Raw genomic sequence first — 20,804 nt, forward strand, 5'->3', positions numbered from 1 at the left:
TTTATACTACTCCGAACGTCGCTGATTTTACCGTTGGGTTTTGGCAATTTGATCGGCCTTTTCAATTAATATATGGTCTGATCGACAGTCAATCTAGAAATAAATTACTTCAAGGTAGGTTTTCCGAAGTTGAAAACAAGCATGGTCTACTTGCTGTTAGCCGTACACTTCACATAATATATAGCTTCCTGGTCACAAATAACCCGAGCCAATGTATGGTGACCCGTAATATAATAGTTGATCCCAGCCAATAATGTCGAATTCTCGTTCCACCACTAAACCGCAATTTACGATTTGCAGTAGTGTACTTTATAGGATCCATAGTATCCCAGGCGCTGGAGGTTGTAATGTTCGGATCCATAGTATCCCAGGCGCTGGTGGTTGTAATGTTCGGATCCATAGTATCCCAGGCGCTGGAGGTTGTAATGTTCGGATCCATAGTATCCCAGGCGCTGGTGGTTGTAATGTTCGGATCCATAGTATCCCAGGCGCTGGAGTGGAGGTTGTAATGTTCGGATCCATAGTATCCCAGGCGCTGGTGGTTGTAATGTTCGGATCCATAGTATCCCAGGCGCTGGAGTGGAGGTTGTAATGTTCGGATCCATAGTATCCCAGGCGCTGGAGGTTGTAATGTTCAGATCCATAGTATCCCAGGCGCTGGAGTGGAGGTTGTAATGTTCAGATCCATAGTATCCCAGGCGCTGGAGTGGAGGTTGTAATGTTCGGATCCATAGTATCCCAGGCGCTGGAGGTTGTAATGTTCGGATCCATAGTATCCCAGGCGCTGGAGTGGAGGTTGTAATGTTCGGATCCATAGTATCCCAGGCGCTGGAGGTTGTAATGTTAGGATCCATAGTATCCCAGGCGCTGGAGTGGAGGTTGTAATGTTCGGATCCATAGTATCCCAGGCGCTGGAGGTTGTAATGTTCGGATCCATAGTATCCCAGGCGCTGGAGGTTGTAATGTTAGGATCCATAGTATCCCAGGCGCTGGAGGTTGTAATGTTCGGATCCATAGTATCCCAGGCGCTGGAGGTTGTAATGTTCGGATCCATAGTATCCCAGGCGCTGGAGGTTGTAATGTTCGGATCCATAGTATCCCAGGCGCTGGAGGTTGTAATGTTCGGATCCATAGTATCCCAGGCGCTGGAGGTTGTAATGTTAGGATCCATAGTATCCCAGGCGCTGGAGGTTGTAATGTTCGGATCCATAGTATCCCAGGCGCTGGAGGTTGTAATGTTCGGATCCATAGTATCCCAGACGCTGGAGGTTGTAATGTTCGGATCCATAGTATCCCAGGCGCTGGAGGTTGTAATGTTCGGATCCATAGTATCCCAGGCGCTGGAGTGGAGGTTGTAATGTTCGGATCCATAGTATCCCAGGCGCTGGAGGTTGTAATGTTCGGATCCATAGTATCCCAGGCGCTGGAGGTTGTAATGTTCGGATCCATAGTATCCCAGGCGCTGGAGGTTGTAATGTTCGGATCCATAGTATCCCAGGCGCTGGAGGTTGTAATGTTCGGATCCATAGTATCCCAGACGCTGGAGGTTGTAATGTTCGGATCCATAGTATCCCAGGCGCTGGAGGTTGTAATGTTCGGATCCATAGTATCCCAGGCGCTGGTGGTTGTAATGTTCGGATCCATAGTATCCCAGGCGCTGGAGGTTGTAATGTTCGGATCCATAGTATCCCAGGCGCTGGAGGTTGTAATGTTCGGATCCATAGTATCCCAGGCGCTGGAGGTTGTAATGTTCGGATCCATAGTATCCCAGGCGCTGGAGGTTGTAATGTTCGGATCCATAGTATCCCAGGCGCTGGAGGTTGTAATGTTCGGATCCATAGTATCCCAGGCGCTGGAGGTTGTAATGTTCGGATCCATAGTATCCCAGGCGCTGGAGGTTGTAATGTTCGGATCCATAGTATCCCAGGCGCTGGAGTGGAGGTTGTAATGTTAGGATCCATAGTATCCCAGGCGCTGGAGGTTGTAATGTTCGGATCCATAGTATCCCAGGCGCTGGAGGTTGTAATGTTCGGATCCATAGTATCCCAGGCGCTGGAGGTTGTAATGTTCCGCCCGCCCAGTAGGATACTGCCTGGGGATACTGCTACATGTTTTTTGTGTAGCATTATCTTACCGGGAGGCGGAACATTACAACCGCCAGCGCCTGGGGTGCATCCATAGGTATATTATTCTATGAAAATTTTAGAGCTCTATCATAAATAGAACATACTTAAAACAGTGGTCAAAATTACCAATTTACATTGTTGTGATGACTAAATTTGCATATATTTTAAATAATTAATAAATTCACACAGTCATATATGCTTAGATGCTTGTACCTGTCATCTGCAGTTTACTGGACGTCAAAACATTGGTCACAGAAGATTTCATGACCATTTAAGAAAACAATGCAGTAACTTCATTATTCATCTATTGATATGCAAATCAGTATATATCTTAAGTTTGTTTTAACTCTGACATCAAAATGATCAATCAAGTTAGTAGTAACTTAAGTAATAACTTTATTGTTATCAAATCTCTGTTGAGATATAGATAAAATTACAATAAAGAATAAAATTATGATAATAAAAAAGTAAAAACCGAAAATTCAGTTGAGACAAAAGTAAAATATTAAAGTACATTGCATAGATGGTAATATTACAATAAAATGTTCTTTATTTATTTATTTATTTTTTTTGATGGTTCTGATATGAGACAGCTAGTGAATTTACTTACCGGGGTATTCAAACCTTGTTCTCTCGTTTGAAAACAACTGTAGATAAGTTGACCAAGTTCAATAATGGTTCCCTGATGTGTACTTTTTAATAATTTGTTCTGCTGAACAGATATTAGGAACAATGTTAAATTTGTTAAAAAATGTGTTCCTTAATTCAGTGTAATGACTACATTGAAATAGAAAGTGTTTCTCATCTTTAATTTAACTGTTTTGACAGATTTGGCATTTTCTGTCAGTCACATCTTTATTAGTATATCTGCCAGTTTCAATGTGGAGATTGTGGGCACTTAACCTAAGTTTCGTTAAGGCTGACCTATGATGAGGGTTTTTTATAATTTCCAAATACTTTTCAAATGAGACATTTCTTTTTAGTTGCCTGTTTGTTCTTAATTTGTTTTTCTGGTCCCCCCCCCCCCTTGTTATCATCAAATACCGGTAATACATTGTTGCTGTGTTCTTCAAATGACTTAATTTTTCCACAAAAATACGATACATGTACTCAAGACACTCATAATTTTTCAGAGATTGTAGATGTGGCATACCATATATAAACAATACCTGGTCAGTGAAATTTACTATACATTCCTAAGGTTTCATTATCTGTTTCTAAAAAGACACAAACAAAGCATTCTAATGAAAATGCAAAAATAGACTTTTAAAAGAAAAAATGTTATTCAAAATCGCTGTTAAGTTTCTCAAGAAAACAAATTGTGGTACCACTTTTTAATTTCTTCACAGTACTCATTTGAATCTTCAATGAAGGAAATATTTACGGTACTTGGCAGTCAAATGATGACCACATGAAGGTTGCATCTAACATAACATTAATTTTTAATTAGTGTGAATTTGAAACACTTGTAGGGACAGATACAGAATTTTTTTTATGGGGGTGTGGGTCCAAACTTTAAAATCGCCAGACTAAGTTAATGATTTGTTTATACATGTATTATACAAAAAACAAATTGAATACATTTTTCGGACCCCAAGAACCCCCCTAGTCACTGCCTTTGTATCAGCAAAATTTGACCCTCAAAATGCAGGAAATAGCGTTTCAGAGGGTCTAGATTTCCAAATTTAAGGGGGAGCATGCTACTGAATCCCCAAGTTACTTCGGCACAAGGTTGGTGAGCAGATTCCCCCCAACATCGTCTCTTCCTTAATTTGCATGATGTTATTTCTACTATCTTGAGTTTAATTGCATTCCTATACAGGATAGAATACTATAAAATGATTAATTTTCACTGGGTTTAAATTTTGCTGATTTAGCATTTCAGGCATATGTTTTATCATTTAGATAATGTGTTCTATGCTAAATTTTACATATTCACTGGATTTTAATTTAGTGCATTTTCCAGTCAGCGAAATAAGCACAATTAAAACCCAGTGAATAATTAACCCTTTTACAGTACCGGTACTATTAAAACCCAGTGAATAATTAACCCTTTTACAGTACCGGTACTATTAAAACCCAGTGAATAATTAACCCTTTTACAGTACCGGTACTATTAAAACCCAGTGAATAATTAACCCTTTTACAGTACCGGTACTATTAAAACCCAGTGAATAATTAACCCTTTTACAGTACCGGTACTATTAAAACCCAGTGAATAATTAACCCTTTTACAGTACCGGTACTATTAAAACCCAGTGAATAATTAACCCTTTTACAGTACCGGTACTATTAAAACCCAGTGAATAATTAACCCTTTTACAGTACCGGTACTATTAAAACCCAGTGAATAATTAACCCTTTTACAGTACCGGTACTATTAAAACCCAGTGAATAATTAACCCTTTTACAGTACCGGTACTATTAAAACCCAGTGAATAATTAACCCTTTTACAGTACCGGTACTATTAAAACCCAGTGAATAATTAACCCTTTTACAGTACCGGTACTATTAAAACCCAGTGAATAATTAACCCTTTTACAGTACCGGTACTATTAAAACCCAGTGAATAATTAACCCTTTTACAGTACCGGTACTATTAAAACCCAGTGAATAATTAACCCTTTTACAGTACCGGTACTATTAAAACCCAGTGAATAATTAACCCTTTTACAGTACCGGTACTATTAAAACCCAGTGAATAATTAAGCCTTTTACAGTACCGGTACTATTAAAACCCAGTGAATAATTAACCTTTTTACAGTACCGGTACTATTAAAACCCAGTGAATAATTAACCCTTTTACAGTACCGGTACTATTAAAACCCAGTGAATAATTAAGCCTTTTACAGTACCGGTACTATTAAAACCCAGTGAATAATTAACCCTTTTACAGTACCGGTACTATTAAAACCCAGTGAATAATTAACCCTTTTACAGTACCGGTACTATTAAAACCCAGTGAATAATTAACCCTTTTACAGTACCGGTACTATTAAAACCCAGTGAATAATTAACCCTTTTACAGTACCGGTACTATTAAAACCCAGTGAATAATTAACCCTTTTACAGTACCGGTACTATTAAAACCCAGTGAATAATTAACCCTTTTACAGTACCGGTACTATTAAAACCCAGTGAATAATTAACCCTTTTACAGTACCGGTACTATTAAAACCCAGTGAATAATTAACCCTTTTACAGTACCGGTACTATTAAAACCCAGTGAACAATTAACCCTTTTACAGTACCGGTACTATTAAAACCCAGTGAATAATTAACCCTTTTACAGTACCGGTACTATTAAAACCCAGTGAATAATTAAGCCTTTTACAGTACCGGTACTATTAAAACCCAGTGAATAATTAACCCTTTTACAGTACCGGTACTATTAAAACCCAGTGAATAATTAACCCTTTTACAGTACCGGTACTATTAAAACCCAGTGAATAATTAAGCCTTTTACAGTACCGGTACTATTAAAACCCAGTGAATAATTAACCCTTTTACAGTACCGGTACTATTAAAACCCAGTGAATAATTAACCCTTTTACAGTACCGGTACTATTAAAACCCAGTGAATAATTAACCCTTTTACAGTACCGGTACTATTAAAACCCAGTGAATAATTAACCCTTTTACAGTACCGGTACTATTAAAACCCAGTGAATAATTAACCCTTTTACAGTACCGGTACTATTAAAACCCAGTGAATAATTAACCCTTTTACAGTACCGGTACTATTAAAACCCAGTGAATAATTAACCCTTTTACAGTACCGGTACTATTAAAACCCAGTGAATAATTAAGCCTTTTACAGTACCGGTACTATTAAAACCCAGTGAATAATTAACCCTTTTACAGTACCGGTACTATTAAAACCCAGTGAATAATTAACCCTTTTACAGTACCGGTACTATTAAAACCCAGTGAATAATTAACCCTTTTACAGTACCGGTACTATTAAAACCCAGTGAATAATTAACCCTTTTACAGTACCGGTACTATTAAAACCCAGTGAATAATTAACCCTTTTACAGTACCGGTACTATTAAAACCCAGTGAATAATTAACCCTTTTACAGTACCGGTACTATTAAAACCCAGTGAATAATTAACCCTTTTACAGTACCGGTACTATTAAAATTACCAGTAAAGGTTCATTTTGTTGGTACTTTTCCCCCAAGACTTAAATTAAGTATTTAGTTACTGTCCACTCTAATTGATTTTTGATATTTATAAATTGTCCACAAGTATACCTGCAAGTAGTTTTAAGCTGTGACTTTACACCACAATGTCCCCCAACTTTACATATATGGCTACATCAGGAATTTGCTGGTATTTTTTTTTCAAAATGTCATAATTTTGTTCAATCATTTCAGACAAAAGGGCCTGTTAAAGTTTTGTTAAAAGTTTCACACTCAAAATATGACAAATAATTAGTACCGTAAAATCTGTATTAGAAGCCGCATCCCTAATAGAAGTCGCACCCATCCTTTTTGAATAATTGAGAACGAAAAATTCATCATTTCTCATATGTTTAGGTGCTCTAATAGAAGCCGCATCCCCTCTACTGCATTGTACCATTTTAATAGAAGCCGCGGTTTCTAATACAGATTTTACAGTAATAAAAATGTCTCATGATGCTCGTTGCCATTTTGAACAAACTGTACTATCCCTGTGTTGGTAGCAATATTTTTGTATTTATTTTAACATGTGGCACATTGACCATATACTGCTGTAGACTGGGTAATGCAAAATATACAAAGTTTGGAACTGAAAACTTTTTTGCTTGGCTTAATGGAATATAATAACCATGACTTTTTTATGTTTACAAATTGGTTGTATTTACAATTGTTTTTGCAGAATGGCTCGACCACAAGATAACCTTAAGTCTAAGACATATAAAGAAGAGTTACCAAGGCAACCACACATACAGTCACTATCTGCATGCTGCTCAGAATCACTGAAACAACCCGTCAGTGTATCAATGAGTTCAGATGAATTAATTGGACAGCAATACAGTGAGACATCAAATGAGCCACATGCAAATATTTTTGAATCAGACACTGAAAAAAGTGATGATGGTGTTGTTACGGAAAAATATCCCAGTCCTAGTACTGCAGTGGCTCCAGCCATGTTTCCTGGACTTTACTCAATACCAGGAGGCATCTCAATGGAAATGTACATGGAGTTTGAAATGAGAGATAAAAAAATTGTACCAATATTAGAAGATAAAGTCAGCGATTTTCGGAACAATATCTTAGCAAAAATTGAACCTCGAATGGAAAACATGACAAAGAAAGAAAATGCATACAAGTGCTTTCATCAACATAGTTTTCAACAGGCTGGAAGCTCCTTTGAATTTCTTAATTACCCAATGAGCAAAGTGAAAGTGAAAGGTAACCAACTGATTCAAGAAGTAGTGTACGATTTTGATTATTTGATTTCTATGAACAGCTTAGAAGTGGGTAAAAACATTGAGCTTGATTTTAAAAATCCTCCACCAGGGTTTGTCTGGATACAGGTAACTGACAAATCAACGGTGACCTTGTGGAGAGACTGTTGCCATTTTGTTACAAGGCAAGGCATTGAGACAGTTTATCTCTCTCCTGATATGGTAAAACAGAAATTCTGTGAAATGATGTCATGCTGTTGTGTTTTGGAAGATGATGTCGCTGAAATCAATGCTAAGCAACATGGACCAGCATGTACTTTGCAGTTCATACGACATCCGGATGAGACAAGTAATTTCCAGCTGACTTTGGAAATGGACTTTGTACCATGTATTTGTGTCAAAGGTTGGCCCAATGTCATGGTTAACACGTACCAGAGAGTGGCCAAACATTGAAACAGTTAAATATTTGACATCTGAGGACGACCCTATGTGTCTCTTCTACCTTGTTGCCAAGAGTTCTGTGAAAGGTGACAGTGCGATGGAATGGAGAATATCTTTCTCATTGACTGAAGGTTTTTTGTGTTGTGACGAGTTCTTTCAAGACAAAGACAATGCAATCAGACAGTGTTGGATTTTAACTAAATCCTTAATGAAAGAGCATTTAGGACCCCCTAAAATACTTAGTTCTTATCACTTGAAATCTACAATTTTCAAACTGCTTGAAACAATGCCAGCCATATTCTGGTCCAAGTACAATCTATACAATTGTATTTTGAAAGTCTTGGAAGAATTCGAGCACTGTTTGGCTGTTGGTTTGTGCCCTAGCTTTTTTATTCCTCAGTACAACACTCTAGAAGGTGTCCACTCTGATTTCTTACAGACTGCAGCTAAACAAGTTTACATACTTCGGCAAAACTTTCAAAAAGATCCAATGAATATAGAGTATTTCAATCACATGATCTAGGTATTCACCGACGGACGAACACGGCTAAAATACTTTTGAAATTTTTCTTGGTAACTGGCTATTTAAAAATCTGAACTTGATGTAAACAAACTTGTGAATTTTGAGTTGTACATGTACCAAAGTCATAACTTGAAATTGAATAAATGACATACTTGTTGACAGTAACCAAAATAGTAAGCACAGTTGCTGGGATTATATTTTGTAATATTGGTAGTAATAACTATCATGATACTCCATCATGTACATTATATCTTAGTTATGTTCAATGAAAGAAAACTCCTGTGTGATGAGGGTATTTTTACTATATTATAAGCACATCTCCAATATGCAAAGCAATAATTGAAATTTATTGCGTGCAAAATCATTGAAATATGTTTTATTTTGACTATTGTGTTTTTGACTTGCCTTTGTGATTTACATTTATACAAGAACAAATAAAGCATTTACGAATATAACTACAAGCAATGATCAGGGTGGTTCCACACTGGTGTAACAATTATTAATGTTTAATGAAAAAATGACCATATATGATGACTCGATATTTTGGTCATATATCCTGTATGACAACTGAATTATATACTGCAACAGTGCATATTCATGAGATCACATGACCATATATATTCACCTGATGTGTTAATCGTATGTGTTATCTGTATCACTATCTGCAGCAGTTCTTATATTTAAGTCATACATATTAATTAGGTCATATGAGCATATATGATCATCTTTTGTTAGTCATATCTCATTGATTTCAATGTTGCACTGAATGCATATTTCTGACTGCAACAGTGCTCTGAAAATTAGATATTAATTAATGAGGTCACATGACCATATGTGGACATGTGTTATGCTAGTTTTATCTCTATCAAATGCATCATTGTTACATGTCCTCATTTGCAACAGAATATATAAATTGGTTAATTTATGCATATTGGGTAATTAGCACAAAATTTAACCTTATAGGCTTAAACTCATGACACATATGGCTTACCGGTATCTCTGCAACCATGTATAATTGAAATCTGGTCCTTGAGACACAATTAGAAGGCTGGAAATTGGATTATTATATATGTCATCTATGTACCAAGTTTCATTGAAATGTGATGATTTGTACATGAGATATCAGTGGTAGTATCCACGGATTATTACCAAAAACTAATCAAAACCTAGCATTAGTTCAGAGCATCTATGTACCAAGTTTCATCAAAATCCAATGTGTGGTTGTTTAGATATCAGTGGAACAGTCATGGACCCACTAAAAAATAGCTAATTATCATGCAAATTAGGTAATTAATATGCACGGATTTTTACCAAAACTAATCAAATCTGCGCATATGTTCAGAGCATCTATGTATCAAGTTTCATCAAAATCCAATTAGTGGTTCCTTAAATATCAGTGCAACAGTAATGGAACAGCTACAAATTAGCTAATTATCATGCAAATTAGGTAATTATCGAGCATGGATTTTTACCAAAACCTAATCAAATCTGCGCATTGGCCCAGAGCATCTATGCACCAAGTTTCATCAAAAACCGATGTATGGTTCTTGAGATAGCAGTGGAACAGTCGGACACACATACATACATACAGACACACACACATACAGACACACTAACTGCAAAGACTCCCATTATGTGCTTCGCACATGGGAGTCAAAAATTGTGGTTATTTTTGCTACAAATTCAAGCTGGGGCCAAACTATTTGATTAATCAAAAGAATCTTTACATGTTATATATAATATCCTGAGGTATGTGAACCAGAACTAGAAATTATTTGGAAAATAGTTACGCATTTGTTGAATCCAACATAATTTTAAGACAACACTAAAATGCTATGCTATTTTTTCCTTTCGGTTACACGCATAACTCAGGATCTCACAGTATAAAAAATGATCTATGATCCACAGCACTTAAGCATACCTGGTAGTACCGTTATGTTTAGGTATTGACAGCATTGAAAGTAGTACAAATCTCACACCCATATGCATCGAACCCAGAAAGAACCAGACATCAGTACTCTCATGTTAACAGAAAAGATATTTAATTAGCTACATTGCATAATTTTGTTGAAAACAATATATAGACATAATCAAATGACTCAATAGCTTTGGAGAAGAGGACTCCCACAGTTGGAAACGAAACCACAGGATACTGGAGCACAGTTCAAGTTCAAAATTACTAAACCTAATTAACATTTGTACTTTAATAGTTACATAGTAACAAAACATTCCTTGTAAACAGTTAGTTTAGAAAATATCCATTAAACACATAGTGATTAGAAGTACACTTCCTTGTAACTGGTAGTACCGTATTTACTCTATTAGTAGCACATACACTTAATACATGTATGTAAATGACAGGTGTCTATCTGTAATCAAAATAAATTGAATTTTAATGCTACAGCATACGATACAATTTTGGGTTCATGTGTGTTTTTATTAAAGATGTTTTTCTAGTAGAACAAATGTCATACATACATGTACATATGTGTTTACAGATTTGACATAAAGCAAATACAGTATATAAACTTCAGTTGGAGATGTGTTTCCAAAACAGTATTTGATCTATTAGAAGCACACATCAACCAACAATTTTGTGAATACTGGATCATTAAAATATAACTTATTTGACTAGACACCTTTTTATTCACATAAGTGTATGTGCAAAAACATGATACCCCTAGTTTTGAAATTATTTGAAATTGTTCAGAATTTGAATCATTATTACTGTAACAATCACACTAAGTGTGAATATAGCAGACTCTACTGATGCTAAAAAGTTGTATCAAAAACAATACATATAAAAAATAGAACAAAGTGTTTTCCGTCTCTCTTTGGTAATCAAGACTGTTCATATTACATACTAAGTGTTTTCCGTCTCTCTTTGGTAATCAAGACTGTTCATATTACATACTAAGTGTTTGAGTATTAAATCGTTAGCTGATAGAATAAAAAAGAAAAATGTATCATATAACAATACTACTTGGATATGTTTTTTTTTTTTCATAATCTTTGATTTTAACACCATGGGGCGTCATTACGATAACTTTGGCAAGGCCTCCAAATGTTGTACGACTGTAAAAAAAAATTAATACCTGGAAGTCACATAATAAGGTACCGGTAATACATTATTAAATTCTAGAAAACAGCCAATGTGTTCTAATTTAGCTTTTCATTTACTAATACTTCTAAGTTCCTCTGATTTTCAGAAAAATCAACACCTACAATACAATACATGTATTGAAAATACAGATATGTATATAGTGTTTGAGGATACAATTTTTTAGATGTTTAAATTTAATTGGTGTGATCAAACGATTAGAAGCCTGATTTATTAGAAATCTGAAAAATACTAACTTGACAGTTTTAGAAAATATCTGTACTGTAAAAGCATTAATTTTCAATGGTATTAAACTTTACAATTTTGTCACCATATATTCACTGGAGGATTTTCAAATTCAAGGTTCAATTGTAATTTACATGTTAATTTAGCAGATTTCTGTAATCAACAAAAATGGTAAAATAAAAATCCATTGAATATTTAATGAGTTTACAGTAATAAGTCACCATGCTGGAGAGTTTGACCAAAGAGAACAATAGTTTTTACATGTTTTACTGTAATACTAAAAATTATATCACATTTGGTAATTTGTATCCATGATAATTATAATAATTTTTCACTGTTGGCAAATCCAGTTCAAATTAAACAGAATAGATCATCATGATTTGTGCTGAGCATGTTTGTAGAGCGCCCTCTATATCCTTAGACTGTTATAACAGAGCCTCTGGCTAAATATGGATACCGGGTATAGATATATCGGTTCTCTCAAAATTAGCTTAGGACATTTTGTCTACAATGGCAACTAGCTTCATTTCTTCATTTGACATTTCTATTTTTTAAGACATTTTCCAAAAAATACCAGCAAATTGCTGATGTCCAGTGAGCAACTGCATTACTGATATACATATCGTGACCAGTTGTTGCAGACAGATTGTTGAAATTAGAACTAGTAGTTTTGGTTATCAACAGCATTCTAGCTATCAACTTCTAACCACTAATTGTCATGTCTAGCCATCCATTACCCTTTCTAGCTGTTCAATGTCCTTCTAGCCATTCAACTTCCTTATTCATAATCCCTTGCTAAGTTGAATCCCCTACAAGGAATTGTTTTCCCCTTCTACTGCATATAGTAATTACCATCAAGATATGCTGTATGTCCATACATTCTACCAGCAAACCTAGTCATACCTACAATGGTCTTATGATTGGTTCTCCTCATGTCATTTCAACATTAATTATTGGCAAGATCACAATGTGTTAGTAAGTAGTTACTGCATAAAGCCTGCGTTATTATGTCATCTACAATTCTTTGGAGTTGAAGACAAGCTTCTTTGTCTCTCTTGTTCCATTTCATGATCTGAAGAGATTTTTCGTCTGTGGTATCAAAAGAAAACAGTTTAATTGATGACATCAAATAATGACATCCCAGTGTGTACAACACTCATGTTAGAGCTATATAAATATTCTCCCCTCCAAAGTATGTGTGTATTTAGCTCAGACATGAACAGAGCAGCTCAGACTGTATGCTACCAAGTTCAGGATGCATTCATCTATCGCATACAGTAATCAGGGGGTGATAAAGAGGTATAATATTATTCTTTATGGGCTGGATACAGCTTTTGTGGCCTGAGCTCATGTGGCGCGTAAGCCGTGTGACTAAGGACAACAAAAGTTGTATCCAGGCCATAAAGGTTTTATCATATATGTTATAGATGTAGTTACAATTTGACCACAGTGTGACGTCAAACACACAAAGTAATTTAGAATGACAGGTTTTGTTTTGAATGATGAAAGCCGTCTGCGCTGGGCCAGGAGTGATACAGGAAATTATTTCCCTGATGTGACAGTGCACTTTTCATTCCAAGAATGGGCAATACAAGGTACATTGTATATGATAACAAGACATTAATGTCACAATCCCCGTTATTTAATTATAAAATATTCATGTTAAAATAATACATGAAACATCTGCAAACAATTGAATTAATATGTACTCAACTCATCATAATGTGATTTCCCTTAATCTGATAACTGAAAACTTTCATTGACCAGGTCCAAAATCTCAGAGTACAGTACACAAGTGCAACCAAGCTATGTCTCATACATGCTCAAGAAACTGCATTCATAAATCTGAGTAAACCTTGATGTATCTTTAATAACAACTTGACTTCTTTGTTAATTCAGGTCTTTGTATATTACCAGGACCTGAGTTTGTTTCAGTATCACCACTATATAATTCCTATCAAAATGTAGCCCTGACACCCATCAACATATTCCACTGAGATTGGAAATGGTATGACCCATCTGTCACTGATTCTGATCAAGGTCATGACATCACGAAAAACCCTAGCATTACAATTTGTTCATCAACCTGCCAAGTTTCAACAATATCTGCTGCAGAATTTCTGAGAAAATTTTAGAGACATTACATTACAGTCAGAAAATTGAAACAAGAATTAATACTCCGCCTTTCGGGCTGCGCCTGAAACAGGAACTAAAAATGCATTACACTTTATTAGTATTGTGTCAAGGACTTGCCTTTTAGTTCTTTTGTCACTTTCTCGCCTTGTATCATTCACATCACTGTCCGAGTCGTCAGAGGAGCAGCACGTTGAGCAGTCACTGTCACTGCTACTACTAGAACTTGAACTTGAGCTATCTGATGCTAAATCTGTTGGCTTACTGAGATCAACACTGTCAGCAATGGCAGCTAGTTCAGGGCGATGTTTCTTTAATACAAACACATAATGTCATAAGACAATAGCATCTCTACTTATTATAACTCCATAGTATTGTAATTTTGACAACTATTCTGCATGTCTAAATTATAGTCAAATTTATATTTTTTTTCATGGAGACACCTCCTCATGAATACAATTGTTTATCATGATTAGTGTGAACAGGTAAAATCCTTTTCGTCATTGTCACTGTGAAAAGACTTAAAAAATTTCTTCAATACTAATTTCCAGTTATGTTTAATCAATAGTTTCACAAACATGGATTTAAAGTTTCGCACAAGAAAACATTTAATGTATTAGCATAGGTAAAACTATTGAATCTGCCATGTCTTTACAAATTAGTCCATAACACTAATCTTAAATTTTTATTTTTTTTAAACACAGTGTCAGACACATTGTCTCATTACTTTGAGTTTCAAGAAATCCCCAACAAATTTGAAGTGAAATATCAAATTTATCCAAAAAATTGGTCTATGACTCAACTATTTTTTTTTCACATAAGTCATTGTATAGCAATAAACATACTATATAATAAATCTAAATCAAAGAAAGCTTAGTAAGAACTGAGTGTATTGGAGGCATATTTAAAATTAATTTAAAAATTTAATATTAGCTTTTCAAACTAGAAGGTTGGCGACTAATATTGGTCTGTTATTAGCACAATGTGAAAACAATGTGAAACACAGTATTGAAGTTTATATTAAATATTGAATACTACTAGTTTTGTATTAAGGGCCAACATACCTTGAGGGCAGCATACCATCTCTTAGCTAACTTTGGTCGTCCTCGCACAGTTTTATGCCACACGATAGGAAAGTTAGTCACACTGCTAAAATTTTGAGTCACTGCAATTGTTGTGTCCAAGTTAATGACCACATGCCACCAACCACCAGGAACAAAAACAGTCTCACCTGGCTTTTGAAGAATCTCCAACTACAACAATAACAGGTGATAAAGTCAATGAAATATCTTGAATACAAAATATACCAACAGCTTTGAGTAGTACATTTCACCACTGTTACAATAGTGCTTGATTTGGCTAAATGTTGAGAAACACTGTTAATTAATAAATAAGAACTATGTTTCAAAGTGCTGTGACTCCTTGTCCGAAGACCCCAAGTGAGATGTTCTCTGCGACTAACTTCATGATACATGAAAATAAAGCTGGGCACAGTATCGTCAAAATTATATTTTTATTTATTTTATCATGTACACACATGACACGCAGCAATGATACATTCTGGTTAGTTGGGACTTGCCACATGCAGTCTTCAATAGGCCATTTGTCATTTATAAGGACAGCATCACACTCAGCCAGACAGACAGTTTTAGGATAAAAAATTATTTTTCAGGGCAAAATCAAATGTTTTTTTATTTTGCTCATCGAACTAATAACTTAAATTCTAACAGCATTGCAGGTACACACACACTAGCTTATTACTTGCTGAACTTGAATAGAATGAATGTTACAAAACAGTTGAAAACCCACATGATAAACTAAGAAAGCATTCACAGCACCAGCATTTCTTAATTTAATAACATTTTATTTTTATTCTTTAATTTCAAAAATTAAAATGAAAGTTGCAAAATGGTAGAAATTACATAAAGGGTTGACAGTATGTATTTCTACTTACCGGCTGGCAATCTTTTGGCCATGAAGGCAGCTGAGTTCTTGGATAGACTTTTTTAAACCACATAACTGCTTCGTCTCGCTGTTGACCACCTTCTCCTGGACGGAGTTTGATCAATTCTTTTGGAGTATGTGTTGGAAACATGCACCACCTTGAAGAGATAATGAAGACATGTTATATTAACATGGAATTTTTGTCTGGAGCTAATTGTTAACTTATATTACTGTATTGAGAAACCTCTAAAAAAATATTTTAAATTAGAAGCCTTTGATCAACACTTCAAAATGCCACAAACATTGCATGCTAAATTTGTGTACATTTTTACATGCATTGTATACATCACACATGACACAAATTGAACATGCTCTTTGACCACAATAACAATGACCATTTCACAAGTTTCAATAAAATAATGTTTGATACACTAGCAGCTGTAGATGGTTTGAAAATTACATGCATAATATGTCACATGGAATCAAAATTCTGCTTTGGGAGAGTTGCGCAGTGGCAATTTGGGTAAAAGTACAATCTAAATGTAAATAAAAAAATAGGAGGTAGTTTAAAGGCTATATAAAGAAAGAAAAACAAGAGTTGTTATGCATCACAGGCTAATTTTAAAGTACCACTCTTATCTGCTCGAAATAAAAAGAAGTCTGAAATAAGGTCATAAACCACTGTAAACTTTTTGGAATTGTCATGATATGGCATTCAAGAGGACGAAATTGTAACAAGATCCAGAATAATTTTCACTGCTACAAAATTTCATGATTTTCACTGACTAGTAAATTTCACAAAATATGTCTCTCACAAAATTACTTGCCAACACCCTTTTTTCCATTTATTTGATATTCTGTAAAGGCTTTAAGTAGGTGATGTGGTAAGTAGTTTACATATACATGTATTGACTATTACATCATAAAACTATTGTAATATTGCCCATGGTATATATTGATGATTTGCCAGAGCAAAAAAGAAATTATTGTTTTTGCTGAAACTTGAGTGTGAATGATAGATCTTTTAAGATGAACTTTATATCTTACTTATTTACAAGTCATTCTGCTTCATATAGTCAATATTTTCTCACCTTTTGTGGCCCACCACAAGGGCATTCCAAGCACTTGTACCCAGGGGGTCTATGTGTATGCCAGTACCAGATCGTTCAGGCCCCATAACAAACCATCTGTATGGTGGCCTTTTGGCTTCTCCTGCATATTTAAATAAATCATCCTGGAAATAGTTTGGTAATGTATAATCTTTTAAAAGTCTTCTTCGTTTTGTATGCTGTACAAAAAATATAAGTATATAATTTTATTATTCATCGCAACAAGTGAAACACGCAACTGATAACTTAGATTTATTTGTGGTAACTTAGGGAGGCTCCCTGAAATCCAACAGTAGTTAATATTTTAAAACTTGACACAATGCCAGCATGTTTTAGTTGATATATACATGTATGTATGAACAAAGTGACTGACAAACTTATATTGTTATGAGAACCAAGTACAATGTATGAACAAAATCCATGCATGCCCACCTGCCTGATAAATGGTTCCAGATTGGTGGTAATGCTATCTTCAATCAAATACACATAAAGATGTGTGTTATAATGTAATATGTGTGTAAAGTATCACATGCTTAATCTGAGATGTGGGTCTGGACAAAAGGACACACACATGAACTATGATCCTTCACACTTTCATCTGAAATCTATTTTTTTTTTTTTGCTTGGACTAAAGATTCTTTAACACTGGAGGCATGTATCAAAGCTATAACAACCAGGTTCAATTTAGCTAACCCAATGTGATATGTTTCCTTACCTCTCCATAGCTGCTATCAAATATGTACAAAGGACTATCATCTTTATTATTTTGCATATAATCTACGTAATATTTCATTTTTAATTTGACGGAATAACCGTCGTTGTCTTCTCCACACTTGAACTTCTGATTGCGGTATTTTCTGGCAAGTTTCTATAAAACAATGAGTACAACTGAAGATTAATCCAAAATAGTGAGCAAATGAGACAAATAACTGTATTATCCATAGGAAGTAGTTAATGACCCAATCGATTTTAGTGCAAATAAACAATGTACATGTACATTTTTTGTACATATGCATTGTATGCATGCATGGGACCCATGTTGGAAACAACACTGGACTGTGACACTTTTCATGAGAGAAAGTATAAGCATTAGGAAAGATACAATGTATATTCTTTTGATGGCTTTTTTAATTTAAGTTGTACCGATACTGCTACTGTTCAAATGACACCATGACCCAAACATGCAATGATGCTAAAAGCCTTCTTTACTTTTCACTAACTCCCTTTGATTTCATAACTATGAGAATGTATGGCAGAATATTATGTACAGCATAAATAAAATGACTCAAGTAAAGAACAGAACTGTAAATATTAGTTGTCATGTGCTATACTTCCACTGCTTAGAACAATTTAAGTAAAATCATAACAATCCATCTAATTTGTATACTACGGTAAACAGCGAAGTTTGAAAAATGTTTTAGCCAACTGTGTATATTGTAAGGAAAGTGACCCAAAACTTTAGTCATGTAGGTAGTTAACACTGCTAGTAACTCTGAGCTCATTTTTTTTAAATCTGTATTAATTTAATAGACGGCTAATTCTTGGTAGATTTGATGATGAAATAAACTTTATGTGACCTAATTAAGCCAGGTTCTTTTATCAACTAGTCAAAGTAAAAGAAAATTAAATATAAGGGTACCGGTAGTATTTAAAATAATTAAGAGAAAATAAGAGACATTGTGATAAAATTACTACAGTAACTGTGAAATACTTTATTTCAGCTGGACTTTTTGGGTGTTTTTATGGAATTTATTTTCACTGATTTTTGACGAGTTGAATGTAAAATATAGGAAAAAAAGTTATATTTGCTGGATTTTATTTTCATCAGCGAAAAATTAATTCCAAGCAAAAAAAGTATTTTACAGTATTTGCAAATCATCTCATATATCATCAAATGAACATGTGTATTTCTGACAGAGCAGTTTATACATACTACAAAGGTCATATTTTGACCTTTGACTTATTTTTGAAAAAATCGAGTACATTTGAACAAACCAACACACTGCTGGTTTAAAAATGTGGTTCTGTCATTCAAACACCCACATTACCTCCGGTGTCCATTTTCTTGTCGCCCTCCAATCCAACTGATTGTTCACTATCACTGCAGGTTTAAAATGTCTTTCATATTGTTCAATAAATTCTTCTTTTGTAGTCTTGGTTGCGTCAACTCTCTCCACTTTATCTGGCACAGAATCACAGGACAAATCAAATACCTTATAATAATTCAGCTTATACCAGTCATACTTGTCTTTAAGTTCTGAAGAAAAAAAAACATTGTAAAATTAAAACAAGCCATGCATGGCACAATCCCAGTTAGTTATCAAATTTAGGATATATAGTTATGTTTATAGTAATATAGCTGGAATATAACCATGTCATGAATATGATTTTTTAACATTAAAATTATTGACATTTGTATCTGATCGTCAAACAAGTACTTGTCCATATTGAGAGATATTGCTCTGGAACAGCATTCAAAATCGGCCATTTTGAATACATGTATATAACATGATGTATAACGAATATATAAAATTTGAATATAATCAGTCAAAGCATTTAAGAGATACATTGTATGGCTCTAGAAACCCAATCATTAAAACAAAATGGCCGCCAGTCAGCTATTTTGAATCCAATCTGAAAAATAAAATGACGTGCATCAGGAACCCGTAATGTCTAATGTATGTACCAAGTTTGAACGAAATCCATCCATAAATGTCAGAAATGCTTGATATTTGATGATTTTTTAGTACAAAAATGACAACCATTCGGCCATTTTGAATAGGATCGTCAAACCAATATATCTATGACATGATGTATAATGAATATTTAAAATTTGAACATAATCAGTCAAAACAAGTTGGAGATATGGCACGAGAACCACATTATCTGAAAAACAAAATTATTTGCATCAAGGTCCCATAATGTCTAATGTATATACCAAGTTTGAGCAAAATCCATCTGTAAACAGCCGAGAAATGGTTGCTTTTTATGATTTTTTTAGCACAAAAATGGCCGCCATTCAGGCATCTTGAATCAGATCGTAAAACAAAATGATGTGCATCAAGGTCCTATAATGTCCAACGTATATACAAGGTTTGAACAAAATCCATCTGTAAACAACCGGGAAATGCTTGATTTTGATGATTTTTAAAACAAAAATGGCCGCCATTCGATCATCTTGAATCAGATCATGAAACAAATTGACGTGCATATGTATGATATCATGTATGATGTATGTGTAAAGTTTGATTGTGATTGGTCCAGGCATTACTAAGATACAGGTCTGGACGCATGCACAGACGCACGCACGCACGAACACACAGAGGTCAAAACATAAGTCCCCGTTTTCGGACTGCGTCCGAACGGGGACTAATAAAATAATATATTTTATTTGGTTTTCAGGCATTGAGTATAATGTGATACATGTACATTTAAAGCTTTATATAATATTAAATTTCATTAATACAGTGTAAATTATGGGAAGGATTTACAATTTGAAGTTAAAAAACCTCAAGTGAATTTAAATATATATATATCTGTAATCCAGCATATAATACATGTATTACTTGGTTTATGTCACCAAAATTAGAGAATTAATTAAATATATCATCATGAAATGAACAAATCTGAGAAAGGTCCACATGAATACAACAAATTGGTACATGAAGAATTTTTACCAATAATGTATAATTGTAAGCAAATTGAGCATGTAGCAACTTTGTTATTGAGAGCTAGCTAAACTAGATTTAGATGTTTAGATGTTTTATCCATAGCTGAATACATG

The 20,804-nt window shown here is 34.7% G+C and overlaps 3 protein-coding genes across 3 annotated transcripts in view; 2 read left to right on the plus strand and 1 right to left on the minus strand.

The window, feature by feature from the left end:
• LOC100370555 (integrator complex subunit 12-like) overlaps nucleotides 1-7,445 on the plus strand; it is a 29,833-nt gene extending 22,388 nt beyond the window's left edge. Inside the window, exon 7 of the mRNA XM_085500966.1 lies at nucleotides 6,993-7,445. The gene's annotated coding sequence lies outside the window, so the exon portion shown is untranslated. The remainder of the gene's footprint in view (nucleotides 1-6,992) is intronic.
• A 566-nt stretch (nucleotides 7,446-8,011) lies between these two features.
• LOC144352210 (nucleotidyltransferase MB21D2-like) lies at nucleotides 8,012-8,488 on the plus strand. Its single transcript, XM_078009367.1, has one exon. It carries the CDS (start codon nucleotides 8,012-8,014, stop codon nucleotides 8,486-8,488), a length of 477 nt encoding a protein of 158 aa, XP_077865493.1.
• A 2,025-nt stretch (nucleotides 8,489-10,513) lies between these two features.
• LOC100370709 (bifunctional arginine demethylase and lysyl-hydroxylase JMJD6-like) overlaps nucleotides 10,514-20,804 on the minus strand; it is a 28,127-nt gene continuing 17,836 nt past the window's right edge. The window contains exons 2-8 of the mRNA XM_002734870.4: nucleotides 19,069-19,277; nucleotides 17,736-17,888; nucleotides 17,003-17,199; nucleotides 15,922-16,069; nucleotides 15,032-15,220; nucleotides 14,088-14,278; nucleotides 10,514-12,923 (exon numbers count right to left, since the gene is read on the minus strand). Coding sequence (XP_002734916.1) covers nucleotides 12,845-12,923; nucleotides 14,088-14,278; nucleotides 15,032-15,220; nucleotides 15,922-16,069; nucleotides 17,003-17,199; nucleotides 17,736-17,888; nucleotides 19,069-19,277 — 1,166 coding nt within the window. The 3' untranslated portion in view covers nucleotides 10,514-12,844. The remainder of the gene's footprint in view (nucleotides 12,924-14,087; nucleotides 14,279-15,031; nucleotides 15,221-15,921; nucleotides 16,070-17,002; nucleotides 17,200-17,735; nucleotides 17,889-19,068; nucleotides 19,278-20,804) is intronic.

This window comes from Saccoglossus kowalevskii, chromosome 7, assembly GCF_978046115.1.
Source record: "Saccoglossus kowalevskii chromosome 7, keSacKowa6.1, whole genome shotgun sequence".
NCBI lineage: Eukaryota > Metazoa > Hemichordata > Enteropneusta > Harrimaniidae > Saccoglossus > Saccoglossus kowalevskii.